Source organism: Meleagris gallopavo, chromosome 10, assembly GCF_000146605.3.
Source record: "Meleagris gallopavo isolate NT-WF06-2002-E0010 breed Aviagen turkey brand Nicholas breeding stock chromosome 10, Turkey_5.1, whole genome shotgun sequence".
NCBI classification, from domain to species: domain Eukaryota; kingdom Metazoa; phylum Chordata; class Aves; order Galliformes; family Phasianidae; genus Meleagris; species Meleagris gallopavo.
In genome coordinates this window covers 678,239-695,813 of record NC_015020.2, presented here as the reverse complement: position 1 = coordinate 695,813, position 17,575 = coordinate 678,239, and the positions used below count along the sequence as shown (strand labels likewise).

At 39.7% G+C, this 17,575-nt stretch overlaps 1 protein-coding gene across 3 annotated transcripts in view; it reads right to left on the bottom strand.

Moving 5' to 3' along the window:
- Positions 1-4,741: 4,741 nt before the first annotated feature.
- PLA2G4A (phospholipase A2 group IVA) overlaps positions 4,742-17,575 on the bottom strand; it is a 68,904-nt gene continuing 56,070 nt past the window's right edge. For all 3 annotated transcript variants that reach the window (XM_031554742.1, XM_019618425.2, XM_019618426.2), the window contains 4 exons: positions 12,512-12,696; positions 9,870-10,065; positions 9,517-9,674; positions 4,742-8,058 (listed from right to left, as the gene is read on the bottom strand). In XM_031554742.1, the coding sequence (XP_031410602.1) occupies positions 7,927-8,058; positions 9,517-9,674; positions 9,870-10,065; positions 12,512-12,696 (671 nt within the window). In that variant the 3' untranslated portion in view covers positions 4,742-7,926. The remainder of the gene's footprint in view (positions 8,059-9,516; positions 9,675-9,869; positions 10,066-12,511; positions 12,697-17,575) is intronic.

Here is a 17,575-nt window from a genome sequence, read left to right as displayed (position 1 = left end):
ATTCTGACATGGCTTAAAAGAAACAAGCAGGTTGGGAAGAAATCGGATTTCCAAAAAAATTCCCTTGCCCTCAGTGATTTACCTACAACCTTTTTCTCTCTGTTATTTATACTTGCTGATACGAATCTGCCTTTTCTTTTACACCTGGATGGAACTTTCATCCATTGGTGACTTCACAAATCCTACTAATTACACAATTTCACCAATCTAGGTGTCACTTCTCTATCTAGTCTCAAAAGTGCCTAGAAGAGTAGTGAGGTAGAGCACAAATTTTATCCTTGGGGAACCAAGACCACCCAACACTCAGGAGCAGCCTCTGTATCTTGCTGCGCACAGCCCTGGTGTGCCATCCTCCTGCTGCTGGCATGCCATCATTCTGGAGCCACTGCCTGGTTTCTGCTGAGCAGCATTTACTGGACTCAGCACGTGAAACACGGCTCAAGCTCCAAAAAAAGCAGTAATGCAGAGCATTATGCACAGTACATTCAGAAAAAGAGCACCGAGCTCCAGTGCCAAAGTACAGGAAGAAAAGGAAATGTCTGATACAGGCGTGCTCTGAACTCCGGCCACCAAATGATTATCTGTGTGGCATTTGGCAGTCCCTTGTCACCTGAAAAAAGAAACCACAGAATGGGCACACAATAAGTGAAAGCAGTCTCTGGTTATTCAAACCTGCTTGAGGCCTGCTAACATGAGGTGCACAGGCACTGCTGGCTCCTTGCTCCATGGGGTTGGATGAGGCTCAGACACATTTACTTGCTCCCCTGGGGCTGCCAACAGCAGCATGTAGCCAAACAGCTGGACGTTCATGCCTGTGTCTGCCAGCACAGGGGTACTATCTTAGCCATGGAGGCTGTATCTATTTCTGCTTGGCATCTAGCATCATTGATGGTTGGACTGGATGATCTTGTAGGTCTTTTCCAACCTCGGAGTGTTTCTGTGATCAGTTAGTTAGTGTCATAAACAGTGTGTGTCTGTAAGACATAAACGTCCTGCAGTAAATCCCCGGGATTTGGCAAAACTGGACTAGAAGGAAGCACTTGTATTAGATCTGAGCAGCTGCAAAGCATCAGTGTTTCTAGTTCCCAACCACACTGGCAAAATACTTGCCTCAATTTCTTTTAATGTCATCATCTCAATTCCTTCTCATGCTTTCCATAACACACCCTAAACAACGAATTGGCAAACAAATGCTCGAATGTGTGATGGGGAACATGCCTCTGACATCACCTCATCGTCCCGAATGCTTACCGATCTCCTGTGCTGCAGGGACAAGTGCTCGTGTTCCTGAGGAGCAGGCGATGCCCCAGCAACCCATTAAACATCAGGTTAGGAACAGATACAGTGATAAAGTAGAAAATGGGAAGAAGGAAACCGCAAAACTTCTGCGTTCTGCAATAGCAGAAATTATTGTTTCATACTGAATAAAAACATTCTCTCCTATTTTTCCCTGCTCAGTCATCTAATTATATATATCTGGTTGAGAATGAGAGGAACAGAAAGGCCAAAAATCATTCCAAAGTATTTGTGTTTCTATTTCTAGCTAAACCGCAAGCTTCAAGGACATGGCACCAGAGGAGAATTGCTCTGACACAGGGTGGCAGATTTTTAAGCAGCGTCTTGTGTCAGCATCTGTTCCCCAAGAAAACGGAAGATCCTAAGGAAAACAAATGCAGCTCTTTCCATCTCCTCTTCTGTTCCAGCATCTCTTCTAACCAGACCTAGAGGGAGCAGGAGTCTTCTGGCACAGGCTTCCGTCTCTAATTTCTGCTTGAGCCAAATTTGCAGTGCAGCACTCAGGGATTAGATGATCACGTAAGAAATTGCCAATTCTACTGTGCTGAAAATTGTCATTTTTTTGCTTAGCCAGAAGGTGAATGGGTCACTCTGCCAACTGTATCTTTTCACTGCCTTTTCTTTGCATGCAAGCAGTCTCGTGTTTTTGTTGTCATGGGGAATTCTTTGCTATGATGATCTTTTACCTAGCGTGAGAAGGGCCCATGTATAACAACTTAATTGGGTGAGTCAGACTAATACACAAATCTAACCCTCATGTGAAGTGAAAAGCACTAAGAGCGATGGGTGAATTTACAGCTTCAGGAAATGTCTACATACTTTTGGTTTGAGTATCGGCAAACATGTGGTATGTAAATGTCTGGTTGCACAACCTGTTTCTCCTTGCTGCTAAAATCATATCCATTTGTTTGTGCACAGCAGTTGAACCTCAGAAACAGGCCTGCTGGTTCTCCAAAAGCTGAGATCTGTGGGTGATCCAGTCTGCTGGAGAATCCTGGAGCCTGTTTACACTTCTCAAGTTGCAGCCTACAGACAAAATAGGCTGGATCAAAACAACGCATTTGCTGTGGCCTGGTTCCCTGCCAAAACTCATTTTCCCTTTGCTGATGCAAACAATCTTGAAGTCAACATCTTTGCACCCTCACGCTTTCCAGGTTAATAGGATTTTTTTCTGAGCATTCACTTCCGTTGCTAAAAAAGAATTAAAAAAAAAAAGTTTCCAGTGCCATCCCTCAAAATCACAAAACCACAGAATGGTTTGTGTTGGAAGATCATCTAGTTCCAACCCTCTGCTGTAGGCAGGGACACCTCCCACTAGATCAGGTTGCTCACAGCCCCATCCAGCCTGGCCTTGAGTGCTTCCAGGGAGGGGGCATCCACAACCTCGCTGGCCAATCTGTTCCAGTGCCTCACCACCCTCACAGTAAGGAATATCTTCCTAAAATCTATTTTAAATCTATCCTCTTCCTGTTTAAAGCCATTTCCCCTTGTCCTGTTACTACCTGTCCTTATAAAAAGTCCCTCCCCAGCTTCCCATCAGGTACTGGAAGGCCACTAGAATGCCTCCCTGGAGCCTTCTCTTCTCCAGGATGAATCACCCCAACTCTCTCAGCCTGAGAAAAGTTCTTTTTCCTCATTCTACAATCCAACATCCACAGTCTACACAGCAGATTTTGAGAGAATCTGCCTCCAAACATACACACGTTTGGGAAGAACTTCCTCCAAACATAAAGATAGGAGTGCCAAGAAGAAAAAGAAAGGCTTCTACAGCGACCTCAACCAGAAAAGGAAAGTCCAGGAAGGCATACCCACCCAGGGAGAGACACAGGCAAGCTGGTAATGATAGACAAGGATAAGGCTGAGGTACTCAATAACTTTTTTGCCTCAGTCTTATCTGGTAACTGCTCATCTCACAGCCCTTGAAAGATTGGTTTGGAAGGAGTGAATTGGGGAAGCCACATCCCTCTCACAGTGAGCAGGATCTGTGTGACCACTTGAGGAACCTGAACACATACCAGTCTATGGGTCCTGATGAGACGCATCCCTGAGTCCTGAGGGAACTGGCTGATGTAATTACCACACAGTACCTCACAACATCCTTCTCTCCAAATTGGAAAAATACGTATTTGATGGGAGGACTGCTTGATGAATGAATAACTGGCTGCAGGATTGAGTCCAGAGACTGGTGGTCAATGACTCCATGTTTGGATGGAGATCAGTGACGAGTGCTGTCCCCCAGGGGGTCAGTGCTAGGATCAATACTCTTTAATATTTTCATCAGTGACATTGACAGTGGGGTCAAGTGTACCTGCAGTAAGTTTGCACGACACCAAGCTGTGGGGTGCAGTCAACATGCCTGAGAGACGGGATGGCATCCAGAGAGACCTAGACAATCTGAGCAGTGGGCCAAAGAGTACCTCATGAGCTTCCATAAATCCAAGTGCAAGGTCTTGCACCTGGGTTGTGGCACCCCCACTATCAGTACAAGTTGGGGGATGAAAGAACTGAGTCCTTTTTGCTGCCAAAAAGGACCTGGGGGTACTGGTGGAAGGCAGCTGGACATGAGCCAGCAGTGTACCCTCACAGTCCAGGAAGCCAACCATATCCTGGGCTGCATCAAAAGAAGTGTGGCCAGTAGGGCAAGGGAAGTGATCCTGCCCCTCTGCTCTGCACTGTGAGACCTCACCTGGAGCACTGCATCCAGATGTGGAGTGCTCAGTACAGGAGAGATATAGACCTGCCGGAGTGCATCCAGAGGAAGGCCACAAAAGAGATCCAAGGGATGGAACCCCTCACCTATGAGGACAGGCCAAGAAAGCTGGGGCTGTTCAGCCTGGAGAAGGCTCCATGGAGACCTGAGAGCAGCCTGTCAGTATCTGAAGGGAAGCTACAGGAAAAAAGTGGACAGAATCTTTAGCAGAGTCTGTGGTGACAGGACAAGGGGAAATGGCTTCAAGCTTAAAGAAGAGAGATTGTATATAAGGAAAAAGTGTTTTACAGTGATGGTAGTTAGGCACTGATGTAGGTTGCCCAGAGATGTGGTGAGAGCCCCATACCTGGAGACCTTGAAGGCCAGGCTAGACCACATTCTGAGCACCTGATGGAGCTGTGGAAGCTCCTGTACATTGTAGGATGAGATGACCTTTAAAGATCCCAGGGCTAAAACAGATCAAGAGTTAGGAGAAGGAAGGGGAAGTGGCAAACAACTACACTTTTAGGCTAAGCAAAAAGTTGCGTATGTTCTTGGTTTCACATCACTTGTCAGAAGTGGAAGGGTTTTGTACAGTTTATTTCTTCACTTCTACTCCTCCTTCACATGATTTTTAATGTGCTGGGTAAGACTAGAAGTCTTATCTGTCTGCTGTACAGCTGACCTGCAATAGGTTTGAATCTGTAAACTGCTCATCATACCACAAAGGATTTTTCTACTTCAAGTTTACGGGCATAAAATTAAAAGAGGTTTTATTGAGACTGCTGTGAGATTACAATTATGAACTTGGCAATGAGCTTCTGGGGAGTCAAAGACATTTCAAATATTTGAAAATGTTGGAACAAGGTTTTGTTCTGATGACTTTGGGTTCAGCAGAAGCAGAGAAACCACTATCCTTGCAGGCAGACAGCACGATCCCCAGTGAGAAAACAATGTCCTTGTGTTTGTGAAGTACCTGCAGGTGAGGTGAGGTGCTCTCAGCTTTCAGCAGACAGAAGCAACAAACCAACCGCTATTTGATCTGAACAGGCTTGAAGGAATAAACATGTTGGCTTTTGCCAGTTTTTTAAGGAACCTGAGATTAAAGACAGCAGAAATGCAGCACCCAAACCCACGCTGCAATCAGATGTGCACACAATAGCACAAACTATCCAGTATTGTGGCGGTAGCAGAACACAACAGCAGGAAAATGACTGAAATGCTGTTTTCACACATGGGACTGCTTGAGGAAGTTGTGTTTCTAACATAACTGAAACATAACATAACTGACTTAACAAGCAAAGCCTTGAATTTCTTCCATGTGAGCTATCCCAAGAGCTTCCAGATACAGAGCTGTTCCATAACCTTCACCGAAAAATAAAGTGAAAGCACCACATCAGTGATCAAAGTCAAAACAGCAGGCGCCGAATAGTTAAGTGTTACTTTTTGTGATAACATGCAGTAACATGAACTGTATAACGCATGATAAAACACTGCCATAAAACAGAGAAAGTACATACTATAAAATACAAAGTATAAAAACTATCATGTTAACAGAAGGAAAAAAACACAAAGAAAATATTACAATAAAATCATGGTACCAGTTTCTTCCCGTACTGCAAAATCTATTGGAAAAATGTTTAAATTATGCAGCACTAAGATAAGTTACTTTTATTTTTGTTTTTGATTTTAAACATGCATTAACTCAAACAGAAACAAAACCTATTAAACCTATTAATCAATGCAGAAAATGTTATTAATTACCAAGCATCGCACGCAGATTTAAGGAGGGATGATGCAGTACCTATTACATATTATAATTACTTCCCTTCTCCCAGGCTTAGAAATGTTAGCAATTAAAAAATATCTCAGCTATTCACAACAAAATGAGCAGTCACTTAATTAGCACAAATTTTGATAAATGAGCAGTTATTGTAAAAGTTGTTTTGTCAGAAAAGTATCAAACAAGATCAGACCTGCTTCAAATAGTCTTTAGTCAAAGTGATGCTACTCCTTGTGACGACTGCCTCTGTGTCTGCTAGGATACTGAAGGCCCTCTCAGAATGATAAGAGGGTCTGTTAGCATCAACAGAAATCCTGAGACCAAAATCTCCCTTATAGCTCTTGCAAGGAAACGCTCGTGTGACCACACTCCTGCAAACAACTTCAACTGCATGCCTTGTTTTCACTGCAGTGAAATTCCTAAAGAGTGCTTTTCTTCTCCATCTGCTGATGGCCAAGCAACTCACAGCATAGCTGAGGATGGTTTTTGTCCAAATCTCTACAAACATCTTTTTATGTTCTTCACTGACTCAGAGACAGTAAGTCCACCTTTGACTACAGTTCAGTCCCTGTCACCTTCTCCGAACTACACAAGAGAACAGGTGACAAAAAATTGCTGGGACTGCCAGGTACATCTGCTGAGCATTAATCCCATGAAAATAAAGAAATGCAAAGAGAAACCAGCCAAGCACTCCCCAAATGTGCAGCTCTCGCATCTTGCTCCCATATGTGCCACCAGTGGCCCCATCAGCTCCTTCTGCTCTTTTCTATGTTACATACAAGCTGATTACATTATTTTAAAGGAGGCTGGAAGTCTATCAAGCATGACTGTATTTTTCTCTATATTTGGTTTTTAACTAAAATTACTATGAAGACTTTCATCGCTTTTTCAGATGGTACTCAAATAACCTATATCTAACTTAAAGTCTTTCATTATTGAAAGTACTAAAAATAGACTTCAAAACACAGCCCTTAGCAGATTAACTACTTCACGTTCTTACCTATGAATATTGTATTTATCCCTATTAACACTGCCACTGTTCCCTTGCAGAAATGTTATGCTTTTAATCATGACATGCAAAATCATTTTTAATTTATCTGGAAATAATTTGTGTAGAAATACATGAACTAACAACTACCTAGCACACAGATGCTACTAGCTAAAAAAACCTCAAGCAATGAAATTTTGTGGAACAAGAGAGAAAAAGGAAATGTAAAAAGCTGGCTTTTTTTTTTTCCTTTTCTTGATGGATGCATATATTCTTAAATGTCAGTCAAGCAGACTTTGATTTTTGTGAACACATATGTGACTCAAAGATTCAAGAGCAGATCCTTTTAAATAACCATTACAAAAGCTCTACTAACATTAATAACCAGCTAAATACCCTGCTTATAATCTCAAAGTTCTCACTTTTTTAATCTCAAAGATTTCACTTTTTTTGATAGGCATTTATTATCTAATGTTTGCTGTTAGCCACTCAGTCAAGAAAAGCAACACATGAAACACAGTTTGATGATGGAGTTTTGGCTAGGTCAATACATCCATGTTATGGGTAAGCAAAACCCCTTCCAGAACAAGAAATCAATCTTAACAGCGATAACAAGCAGCCAAGTGACTTACATTCAAGAGAAGTGCAGGGAATAGCAGTAGTAATTATTGACTTGTCAAAGTAAAGCTGAAGGAAATCTCACTGATGCAATCTGAATGGAATCAGGGTCCATGGTAAAGAACTCATCTGTATTATCTCTGTTAGTAAACTTTTATTCTGTTGTGTTTCTAATTCCATCTCACATTTCAGAAGATGCCAGTTTATATCAACTAAAAATGAGACAACTGTCCTACTAAGAGAGACCAGTGTTTACACTTTCCTAAGATAAAAAATAAAGACAATAAACTCAGTGACTTTGTAGTCATACCAACCTAAGTACATAGCTTTTAAAATATGGATATCAATACACTGAAATGCTTTGAATGTTAAAAAAAGAAAGAAAATTAAAAAAGGAAATACAAAATAACATTGAAAATTCACAAGAAAATGTTTTCAGGAGTTGAGCACAGCCCTTGTTTTCAAGAGCAGTGTTGCTCTCATAATGTCTTTCTGAATCCAGTTATAAAGATGGAATCAGTTTCTCGAAGCAGCAGACCTATGACACATTCTCTACGTATGGCTGTTATTAAGATTGTTCTTATTAAAGAATCTCCTTGCTTCAACACTGCTCAGTGACACAGAGCAGCGAGATGGATTTTCCTTTCTGTATTCAATGCTTTCCATCATAGCCTGCTTGATCACCTGGAAAACATTTAACAACATGTCATTCAGGAAAATAACTAAGTTTCAATGATTTACTAATTGATAAAATTCATAGAAAAGACTCCTTCAGATCTTAATGCCTGCTACTCCTAATTTCATCTCTGCTCCAAAATTCAAAGTGATTGCTGAGTATCATTATGAGTTCAATTTCTTTACTGCATAACACACTGATCGAAATGTAATTTATAGATCAAGCTATGATAGCATACCACCAATGTCAAAGAAGTCACTTAGGAACATAAACCATCTGAAGCGAGTGCCAAAACAACACTGAAGGGTAAATCAAAACAATGCAAAAATTCACAGTTAAATAATGCATGAAATCATGATTATCTTGAAAGATTGTATCCTTGCTTTTGCTTTCTTGGTCCCAACATAGCAAGGTTTGCTCACTACACTGGAAAAAAAAAATCCTTTCTTTACCACAGATGATACACCTGTGAGCATGGAAAGCTACTCTACAGATAATGTGGGAACTGGGTTACCATGTTACAGCTAATACCAATTAAAAAGTATAATTAATTGCTGGGAAGTTAATGGGGAAAGAAATTTCTTTACAGAAGAAGTTTTATGTCCCCTCTTTTTTTCCACTTAGAAAAACACCATACATAAAGGCCTGGGTAAAAAAATCCTGAACATAATACTGCATATCCTACACAACCACCTTTGCTCAGTTACCCTGCAGGGCTTTTGATCTTCAAATGACAAAACATCACAGAAACCAAAGTAGAATGGAACATGAATGGGAACAGGTCCTGACAAGCACAGCGTCAAGCGCTACGGGAAACTCAAGACTACACTTCAGTAGTTCTATGTGGAAGATGGCCATAATATTAGGTCCATCTTCCTAGACCTGAAAATATTTAGTCTTTTTTTATCTGCTTGGCAGCACCTCCTGACCTTTTCAGCAGCATATTTGCCTCACAGTTTATGGACAGAGGATCATATACTGTAATGCTTCCTATAAAATTAATATTACAGTACTTCAGAAATAAAGGTTAGGTGAGAAGACCAAATTCTACTCACCCTGTTCTCACTATGCATCCCACCCAACTTTCTTCATGTAATTCCAGTCACTGTATTACCTACAGTGACCTGATTCTCCACTTTCCTTCCCATGCTGGAAGGACACAAGTCAATCATACCATAATTTGTTGTGTGTGCACCCATAATCAGCACATTTCTACACAAACTCATATAGAACCTACCTTGAGTTTACTCCAGCCCCCAATGGCTATAAAGGGTTTTGATCCAGCTTCAATTTTGAGAACAACAAGGGGCACAACTAAATAGAGGAAGCACCATGTACATCAAAATTATCAGGTAAATACTGAAATAAAACCTTCAGTATGGCTGACAAAGGGCTTTACTCAGATCATCTGTTCCCTTTTTTAACAATCTAGATTCCTTGAGATCCTTCAACACTGGTATACATACATCTAAGTTGTTGAGGGTGTTGAACTCCATTAAATCGTGAAGCCTCTTGAAAGCCTCATTGGGATACTGGAAGTTGAAGGTAGAGAATGGTGTATTAGGATCATCAAAAATGTCAAAGTCAGCAAAGTCCTTCTCTTCCTTTGTCTCTCTTGGAAGACCTGCATACAAAAGCAAAACACAAACACAATCTAAGACTTACCATCTTACTTTTTAAGGATTCCTTGGAAATTTTTAATCATCCAATCAGACTTAGGATACATTTTAAAGACAAGAAATTTCTGGTCTATAATCACTTTGTCATTAAACATTTTTAAAGGAACAGCTAGATACAGCATCCCAAACTATTTGCTCACCTGGAGCTTTGTACTTCCGGAAGTTGATGTTTGCCAGTACAAAATGGATTATGGTTGGGCAATCCTTCTCCGAAGAGGTATCCTTTGGTTTAAAAACATAGCACTCCTTCAAGCCCTCGCGATCAAATACATTTGGATCTATTTTTGGGAAAGGAAGCTTGTTCATTTTGGCCCATTTTTCAGCAAGTAAAATTTCCTGAAAAGAAACAAGATGCATATTATTTCAATGCACTCATTGAAAAGTAGTTTTTTTCTTTAGAAGGATACAGTTCAACCAGATGTCAGTACTAGAAGCAATTTCATTAACTCATACTTCTTTACTGCAGAAGAACTGATCAAGCTGATCTTTGCACAGAAGATCCAGTACAGCAAACTGAGCAACTAATTCAGTCTGCCCAATCTTCATCACCTGGGATGATTCACAGGAAGGAAAGAATTGGTCTGTCAAATAAATCTTCATGTGAATTTACAGAGTTGACAGGTAGAAAAAAACATTTGTAATTTTACTTCCAAACTGAGTATCAGCACTATGGAAACCAATGAGAGTTAATAAACACAAGTCCACGCATTGTTATGTTCCCAGTCACATCACAACACAGGGGAGCATTTGAAAGTATGCTAAGAGTCTAGAAAAGAGTCTTTTTTTCCTTCTAACAAGTCAGTAAACAAAATAATTTGCAAATAATGACTCAAAAGCATTTATGAGGGTGTGCGAAAGGGAGGGGAAGGAAAGTCAACATATTCAGTCTTGGTTTTAAATGAAATAGGACCTTTCTTGAGGCAAATGTTTTGGATGCACAAGAGATTAAGAGATAGTGGGTATAAAATGATAAAATGATAAAACAAGTGTGGAGCCATTAAATTCAGCTGTCATTTTCCAATGTGCTAGAGTACTAAAAGTGTATCAGAGTGCTACCACAGACAGAACAAGCCCAACTGCTGAACTGACATCTACTCTTTGTAGCACTATGCACAGCCAGTAGACAGAACCGGTTTCTGTCCTTTAGGCCATTATCATACAACCTCTGCTTGTGGGCTGTATGTGCATTAGCTAGAGATACGCCACTGCTTTTATTACACACATATTTGTGCTTCAGGAACAAATGAACCATTCCCTTCAACGGTGGTTTTACCGTTTACCACTAAAATTCCAAGGCATCATTTAATTTTCTCACCGTTTTTTTTTGTAAAATGAGTTCACCTTTTCAAACTTAGAGTTTACAGAAAAACTTTCAGGACACCATCCAGGTATGTTCACCAAAAGGACACAGAAAACTGCAATGGATTGAGATAGAAAGCTGAACGCATAAAGAAGAGTGAAAAAACAACTACGTATAGCCTTCTACATAGACCCCATGTGCAGAACATAAAAAAGAGTGTAATAAATGTTTCAGAGGAAATGACAGAATTGTATCAGTAAATCCAGCTGATACGGAAGGTAGTCATGACAAATAAGGAAAGAAAATTTTAAATGAATAAAAACTTAGAGGAAGAAAGACGACTCTGGGATTGAATCAAGGACAGATGAAAGGTCCTGGCACTACTCCAGTTCCTCTCAGAGTTCTACTCTTCCCAGCAGCCCCCAAGAGACGTGGAGATTATGGAAATTATTCTTTTCTAGTCCTCTTGTTTTTCTCTGCATTTGAAAACAGTGATCTGGAGCTCATTTTGCTACAGATGTTATTTTTTAATGTTGTTTTGAGGTTTTGTTCCTTGATAGTCGGAAAGGGAAAAAAAAAGCTCTTTCTTTGCTCTAATTGAAAGTTGGCTGTAAACCAACAAAGAACACCAGGTGTTTCTCAATTAGCATGCTTTCTTGGTTTCCTTAAAAATTATTTATTAAAATTCACTCGGGTTTCAAATAAACGTTCCCTCTTCTTTAAGACCCTCACAACAGACTATGAAGTGCTGCTGTTTCTTTAACAGCTACCAAATCATTCAACATTAACCTTTTTTGATCAGCTGGAGCTGTCTGGATGCAGAACTTGTACAGACTGCGTGACCTAACAGCCGTGCTTTCTACACCTGCTAAAGAAAGTAAGCAGGTGTATTTATTCTGTATTTAATCTGTATTTTTCTGTGGTTTTTGCTTTGGCATGAACACATTCAGGGATACTACTTAAAACAGCACAGGGATTATCCTAGAGAGATAAAAATGAACAGTTAGTTTCATTTACAAAATGTTATATATTTAGCAATACCAGAGTAGCTGAGTGAAAACCTGTTTCGACAAGGCAACGACAGAAAAACATCTTTTTTGTTTTTTGTTTGCATCACAGAACAGCTGTACAGAGCTAAAAGCACAACAGTAAACTTAACTGTTAACTATTGATATAAAATCTGCAATTCAGCGTGACAGCAAGACTTCCATAAAAAGCAACACAGCTACTATTCCAAATAGTGGTTTGCAGAGATGCAAATTACATTCTTCTACTTTGTGTCACTTGTCTTGTGTGAGTCATGTAAACAGGAACTGAGGCAGAGTGGAATATTCTGCCTTGGTGTGGAAACAAGTTGCTTTAATGCTGCAGACAGACAGAATGGCCAGCTGTAATCATTAAGTGTGCAACCAGTCCAACTGGAAAAATAAAATTTAACTTAAATTTATTAATGCGAATAAAAGAATACCGTATCTTTCTTACTTTGAAAGGCGGACTGGAATCACTTGGCCTTGCTGAAAAATCGAAAGAGATGATGAGATCAACTCCTCTTTGAGGTCTTAGGATAAGTGGATATGGAAGGTTAAATGTGAGACCACTGTCCACAATGTGAATCTTTTTGCTCTTCACATCTAGCGGCTCATATATCCTCTCAAACTCATCAGGATCTACGCAGAACAAAGGAAAACAAAACAAAACAGGAACACATCAATTAAAAACTGCAATTTTGATGGAGTTTTTAATGTTTCCCCAAGTAATGAAGAATCTACAAACTTTAAAATGCTCAATATTCCAGCTAGCCATTAAAAGAACACATATATAACCTTAAATCTCATTTTAAGAACTAGAGAAGGAGAAAAAGAAACAGAGTTGGGATGGGCCCAGTAGGTCATTTACAGCAACACCCTGCCTCAAGGCAGAAGCGGAAGTGGCTCAAGGAATAACTGATGAGGACAGATGCCCAGCTTTAACCCCCTTACCAGCTTTATCCCTTAACCTGACAACACATGACACAAAGGAAAGTGTTTGTGGGATGCCAAGATAGAATCCTAACATACATCCCGTGCCCTACAATCCCTGCCTAACCTTCTCCCCAAATTTCTCACCGAAACCTTCTGTTCTTCCCAGCTCCTCTTCACCCAAATAACTGGAATTCTCCCATAGAGCTTTGGGGCACTCCCTGTCTATGTCTGTTCCTGACTGTTCGGGCTAACAAGTCAAACAACTTGCTTTTCAACCCACTCCAAACCTCATGACCTCATTACTGTAACCCATATTCACATATGAAATTAAGCAGTGGACAGAATTAGCTACTTACTGTCATCATAAAATAGTTCCTATGCCTAATGTTTTCAAACTAGACGACCTAATTTAAGATTCCTTCCGAGTCAAGTCATTCCATCAATGTCCAAACAGAGGGCTGAGGAAGATGTTTTCCTTTCAATCCCAATATTCTCTGGGTGCAACTCAGGAAAAATCAAATGAGTTTTGGCGGGCGATTTTGTGCTTATCAATCCTCTGGATATCGTTAAACTATGGTTGTGAGTAGTTAAAAATTTGCTCCTGACAATTCTTTCTAGCTCCAGATTTTAAAAATATTTCTGATTTAGCTGGCTTAGCTTTTTGACTAAAAACAAATGACAATATCTATAGAGGGCAGTGTAATCTAAGCAATGCTGAATAGAATGCTGTAACTATTTCTTGTATGATTAAATTTACTATCACCTACCTATTACTGGTAGAAATTATCTGAAAGAAAGATATTTTAACATGAAAAAAGAAGATCAAAACTGATTCAAATTCCAATTTGAAAGAACAAACTTCTTTCTTCATTTCAGGATCCATGAGAAAAAAATACTGTTAAGAGCAGCAAAACATCTCTGATCATATATTTTGTTAGTTCTGTTATTATTATTAACTAAACTGCAGTTGGATAAGAAATGACAAAAAATGACCCACCAGTTTCCTAATATTTGCTCTGATTCCTATAAGAATCTTCAAATTACTGCTTGGTGCTAAAGAGCTAAATAAGAGACTTATTTTAAAAACAGGTATATTTCATACCTGTTAATTAGCATAAATCAATGAAAATATACTAGCATTTATCGAATTCCTTACAATCCAAAATCTGCCATTAAAAAGATATACCTACTACACATATCCCTAGCACAATTAAAACAGTTCTGATCTCCCCCTCCTTTTTTGAAGACTGTATTTCAAACAATTATTTATTTTAAACCTTTGTTCTTGGTAGAATTCCCAAAAATTGAAAAAACATCTTTGGTCAAGTTTTGTATTAGATTTCTTTATAAAACTTGAATTTGAAGCCAAAGTCAAGTTAACAGTGATCTTTTAAATTAAGTTTGTACCACCTCCTGTATTTTTTTATACTACTGCATACATAAATCTCCTACCAAAAATAAGACAGCTCTATGGAGACAGCGTTCATGATTCTATCTTCCAACTTATCATAACTGTTAAGATACTTAACAGGATAAAGCATTGTAATATCATCACTGAATTTATAATGACCACATGGATTGTTATCATTATTCATGGACTCCTGTAATAACAGGAGAAATTCACTTTTAGACCTTTTCTTTTATCACAGTATCTTTTAGAAGTACATTTGATTTTTGAACTGAGAAGTTCCAAAACATAACCTACATCCATGTTGTGTGTCCAGAACTAAAAACGCAGTGAAGATTATCCAGTAGTTAGTTATTTTATGTTAACGTCCTGAACTTAAGGGCAGACTCAGCATGTAGTTTGGTTGGATTTACACAATGGAGATGGAGGCCAGCAGTAGAACCAGTGAGATAAGACAAGCAGCCAGACTGAACCACGCTGAATGAAGCACTGCTTACTTTATACCCTATGCTGCAGTTATTTTAGAGGGCTGGGTAAGAAACCTTTGTTCTTTTTATATTTTACAACACATGCTCCCAGGACAATCACACAACGTACTCCTGTATCCCCGCTAGGTCAGCCCACCATTATGCACCAGAGTGAATGCTGAAAGGAATATTTATGCTTTGAGAGCCTGGGATGTGAATTTTCAGATCAGGCAGACTGCTCTTCTGAAAGTTGTATCTGTATGACGAGAAGCTTTCAGTTCATGGAACAGCCAACAGAGAGAAGCATGAGATGCTTGCCTAATCTGCAGCAATCGGATACACAGCCAGCTTGGCAATAAATAAGAGCTGCTTGGACATAAAAAAAGACTGTGCTCTAGAGACCAAATTTTGTCACAGATGGCAGCTTCAGTGCAAGTAAGGGCGATGAAAAGGGCATGCTATTGACGTGCATCTACTATAGCAGAGTTTCCATAAATAATGAAGTAAGGAAGTGGAGATTGTAAGTTGTTGTTTTTTTCCCTATTGTTATTCATCTGGCATTTTCTCAAGGAATTTTGGTGTGTTGTAATATTAAGGCACAGAAATAAAACAACTCTGAGTTCACAATGTAACTGCTCAAGAAATGTAAACTTTTAAAGCATATTTGAAGTCAGTTAAGAAAACTCTCAGCACAAATGGAATCCGTAGCAAAACGATGCCAAGTATTTTCATTATATAAGCTGGGAATGTAAGCACCAAAGAGACAGAATTCCCAAACTACAGCACACACATGAAAAAAACAAAATCAGAATACAGTTCAAATACAGATGCTAGGCTGGCATTTTTACCAATTTACAACTCTTACTGTGCCCACTGCAAGAGCAGTTTTCTCATGTACACTCTCTGCTTCAGTGCTTAAGGAGTTAGATGCTGGCCTGCTGACTTAGGCAGCAGTAATCCCGCTGATTGTCAGAAGAACAGAATCTGGTCTGTAGGAATGTTTCTTTCTAAGCAGACTGCACACCCCTGCTGAACTCCCAGAGCATGAGTTGTATCTGTGAAAGGCTTGAGATTACTGGAGATGTAAAACATTACTTATATCCATTTTGATTATTTACTTTTCTGTTTGGGGTCTGTCAATAAAAGCGAAGTCCAAGCAATCCGGACTTCTTTGTACTCAAGCTGCTAGGAAAATTCCTACTGATAGGAATAAATATGCAGTGCTTAAATGCATCCAGTGCCATGGTAATACATGGTATTTCAAATTCGTTCCTAAGTTTCCTTTCTATCTATTCCTCTGGATTCCCAGGTTCTTACATCTATTAGCAAAATTCACCAGCAGCATTAAAATGTTGATACGTTCTGCACTACTGAGTGATGAATTTTTAGATTAACTACTGACATTTTGTGCTTTGTTTTGGCTTTTTACTACTCCTGGCTACACTGGGGCCATTCACAGCTGTTAGATTTCAGTTGTTAATTCAGGTTTATGAGTCTGGGCTCCCAAAAATATTAAAAACTTGCAGCTATAGCAAACTTCCACCAGACATTTTAGCCCAAGAATTTTCAGGTAACAGACGGTCAAGTAATTGCTTTGGAGGAACAGACTCATTCTGTCAAGCCTGCATTTTACTTCAACTGAAATTAAAATCCAGGAAGCTGATAGTTGATGTTGAAGATTATCCACGTGTCTTAATTATGCAAAATTCTCATCAACTGTCACTTTTTCCAACCATAAATTTACTACCCGCTTTCCTGCCTCTTTTAGAACCACTATAAATATTAAGATTACCCCGTTGTAAACACCTCTGAGATGGCAAAAATATTTAGAAAGTGGAGCACAGATGGAAATTACTATACAACCACTCAAAGGGATTTGTTACATTAACAAATACACATTAGACAGCGCCTGCTCCTTAAGCTTTTAAACGACATCTGGTATTTACTATTGCTTAATGACTGACTGGGACAATCTATTTCCTCTGGATGGAAAATAGGGGCTGCAGTGACTGTTATAACGTGGGATGGTTGACAGTGCTGTGCTGCCACACAGGAACATGGAAGGAACAGAGAATGGCAGCTCCTTGACTTGAAAGATGTCAACAATAATCCACAAGCATTGCAGTTTGTACCACAGAAACTCCGCACTCTATCTTGACTGTGACTTAATTTCTCTATAGGGAAAACCACATCCATAACGCAGTGCTCTATTCTCTACTAAGGAAGAAAAAAAGTGCACCAGCGCCAAAAGAAAACTCAGAAATTCAGAGGCTTTCACTCAGCAGAGTGTAACTAACACTACCTATGGGAAGTCTTCGAAATGCTAATTAAATGTGACACCTAATTCTCTGCACCTACCGTCCTATTCACCATGCAGTTCATGCGGGGGGGTGGGGAAGGCACTGAACAATTTCTGCAAATTGATTTTTTTCTTAAATTCAAGTTTGCCACCAGCATGCTTGCTTCCCGCTTATAACAAGATGAAATTGGCAGGAAGGACCTTGATGAGGTTGAACAAGAGCAAGTGTAGAGTCTTGTACCTGGGAAAGAATAATTACATGTAGCAGAACAGGTTGGGGGCTGACCTGCTGGAGAGGAGCTCTGGAGAAGGGCCTGGGGGTCCTCTGGACAACAGGTCGACCATCAGCCAGCAGTGTGCCCTGGTGGCCAAGAAGGCCAGTGCTATCCTGCAGTGCATTACATGGAGCGT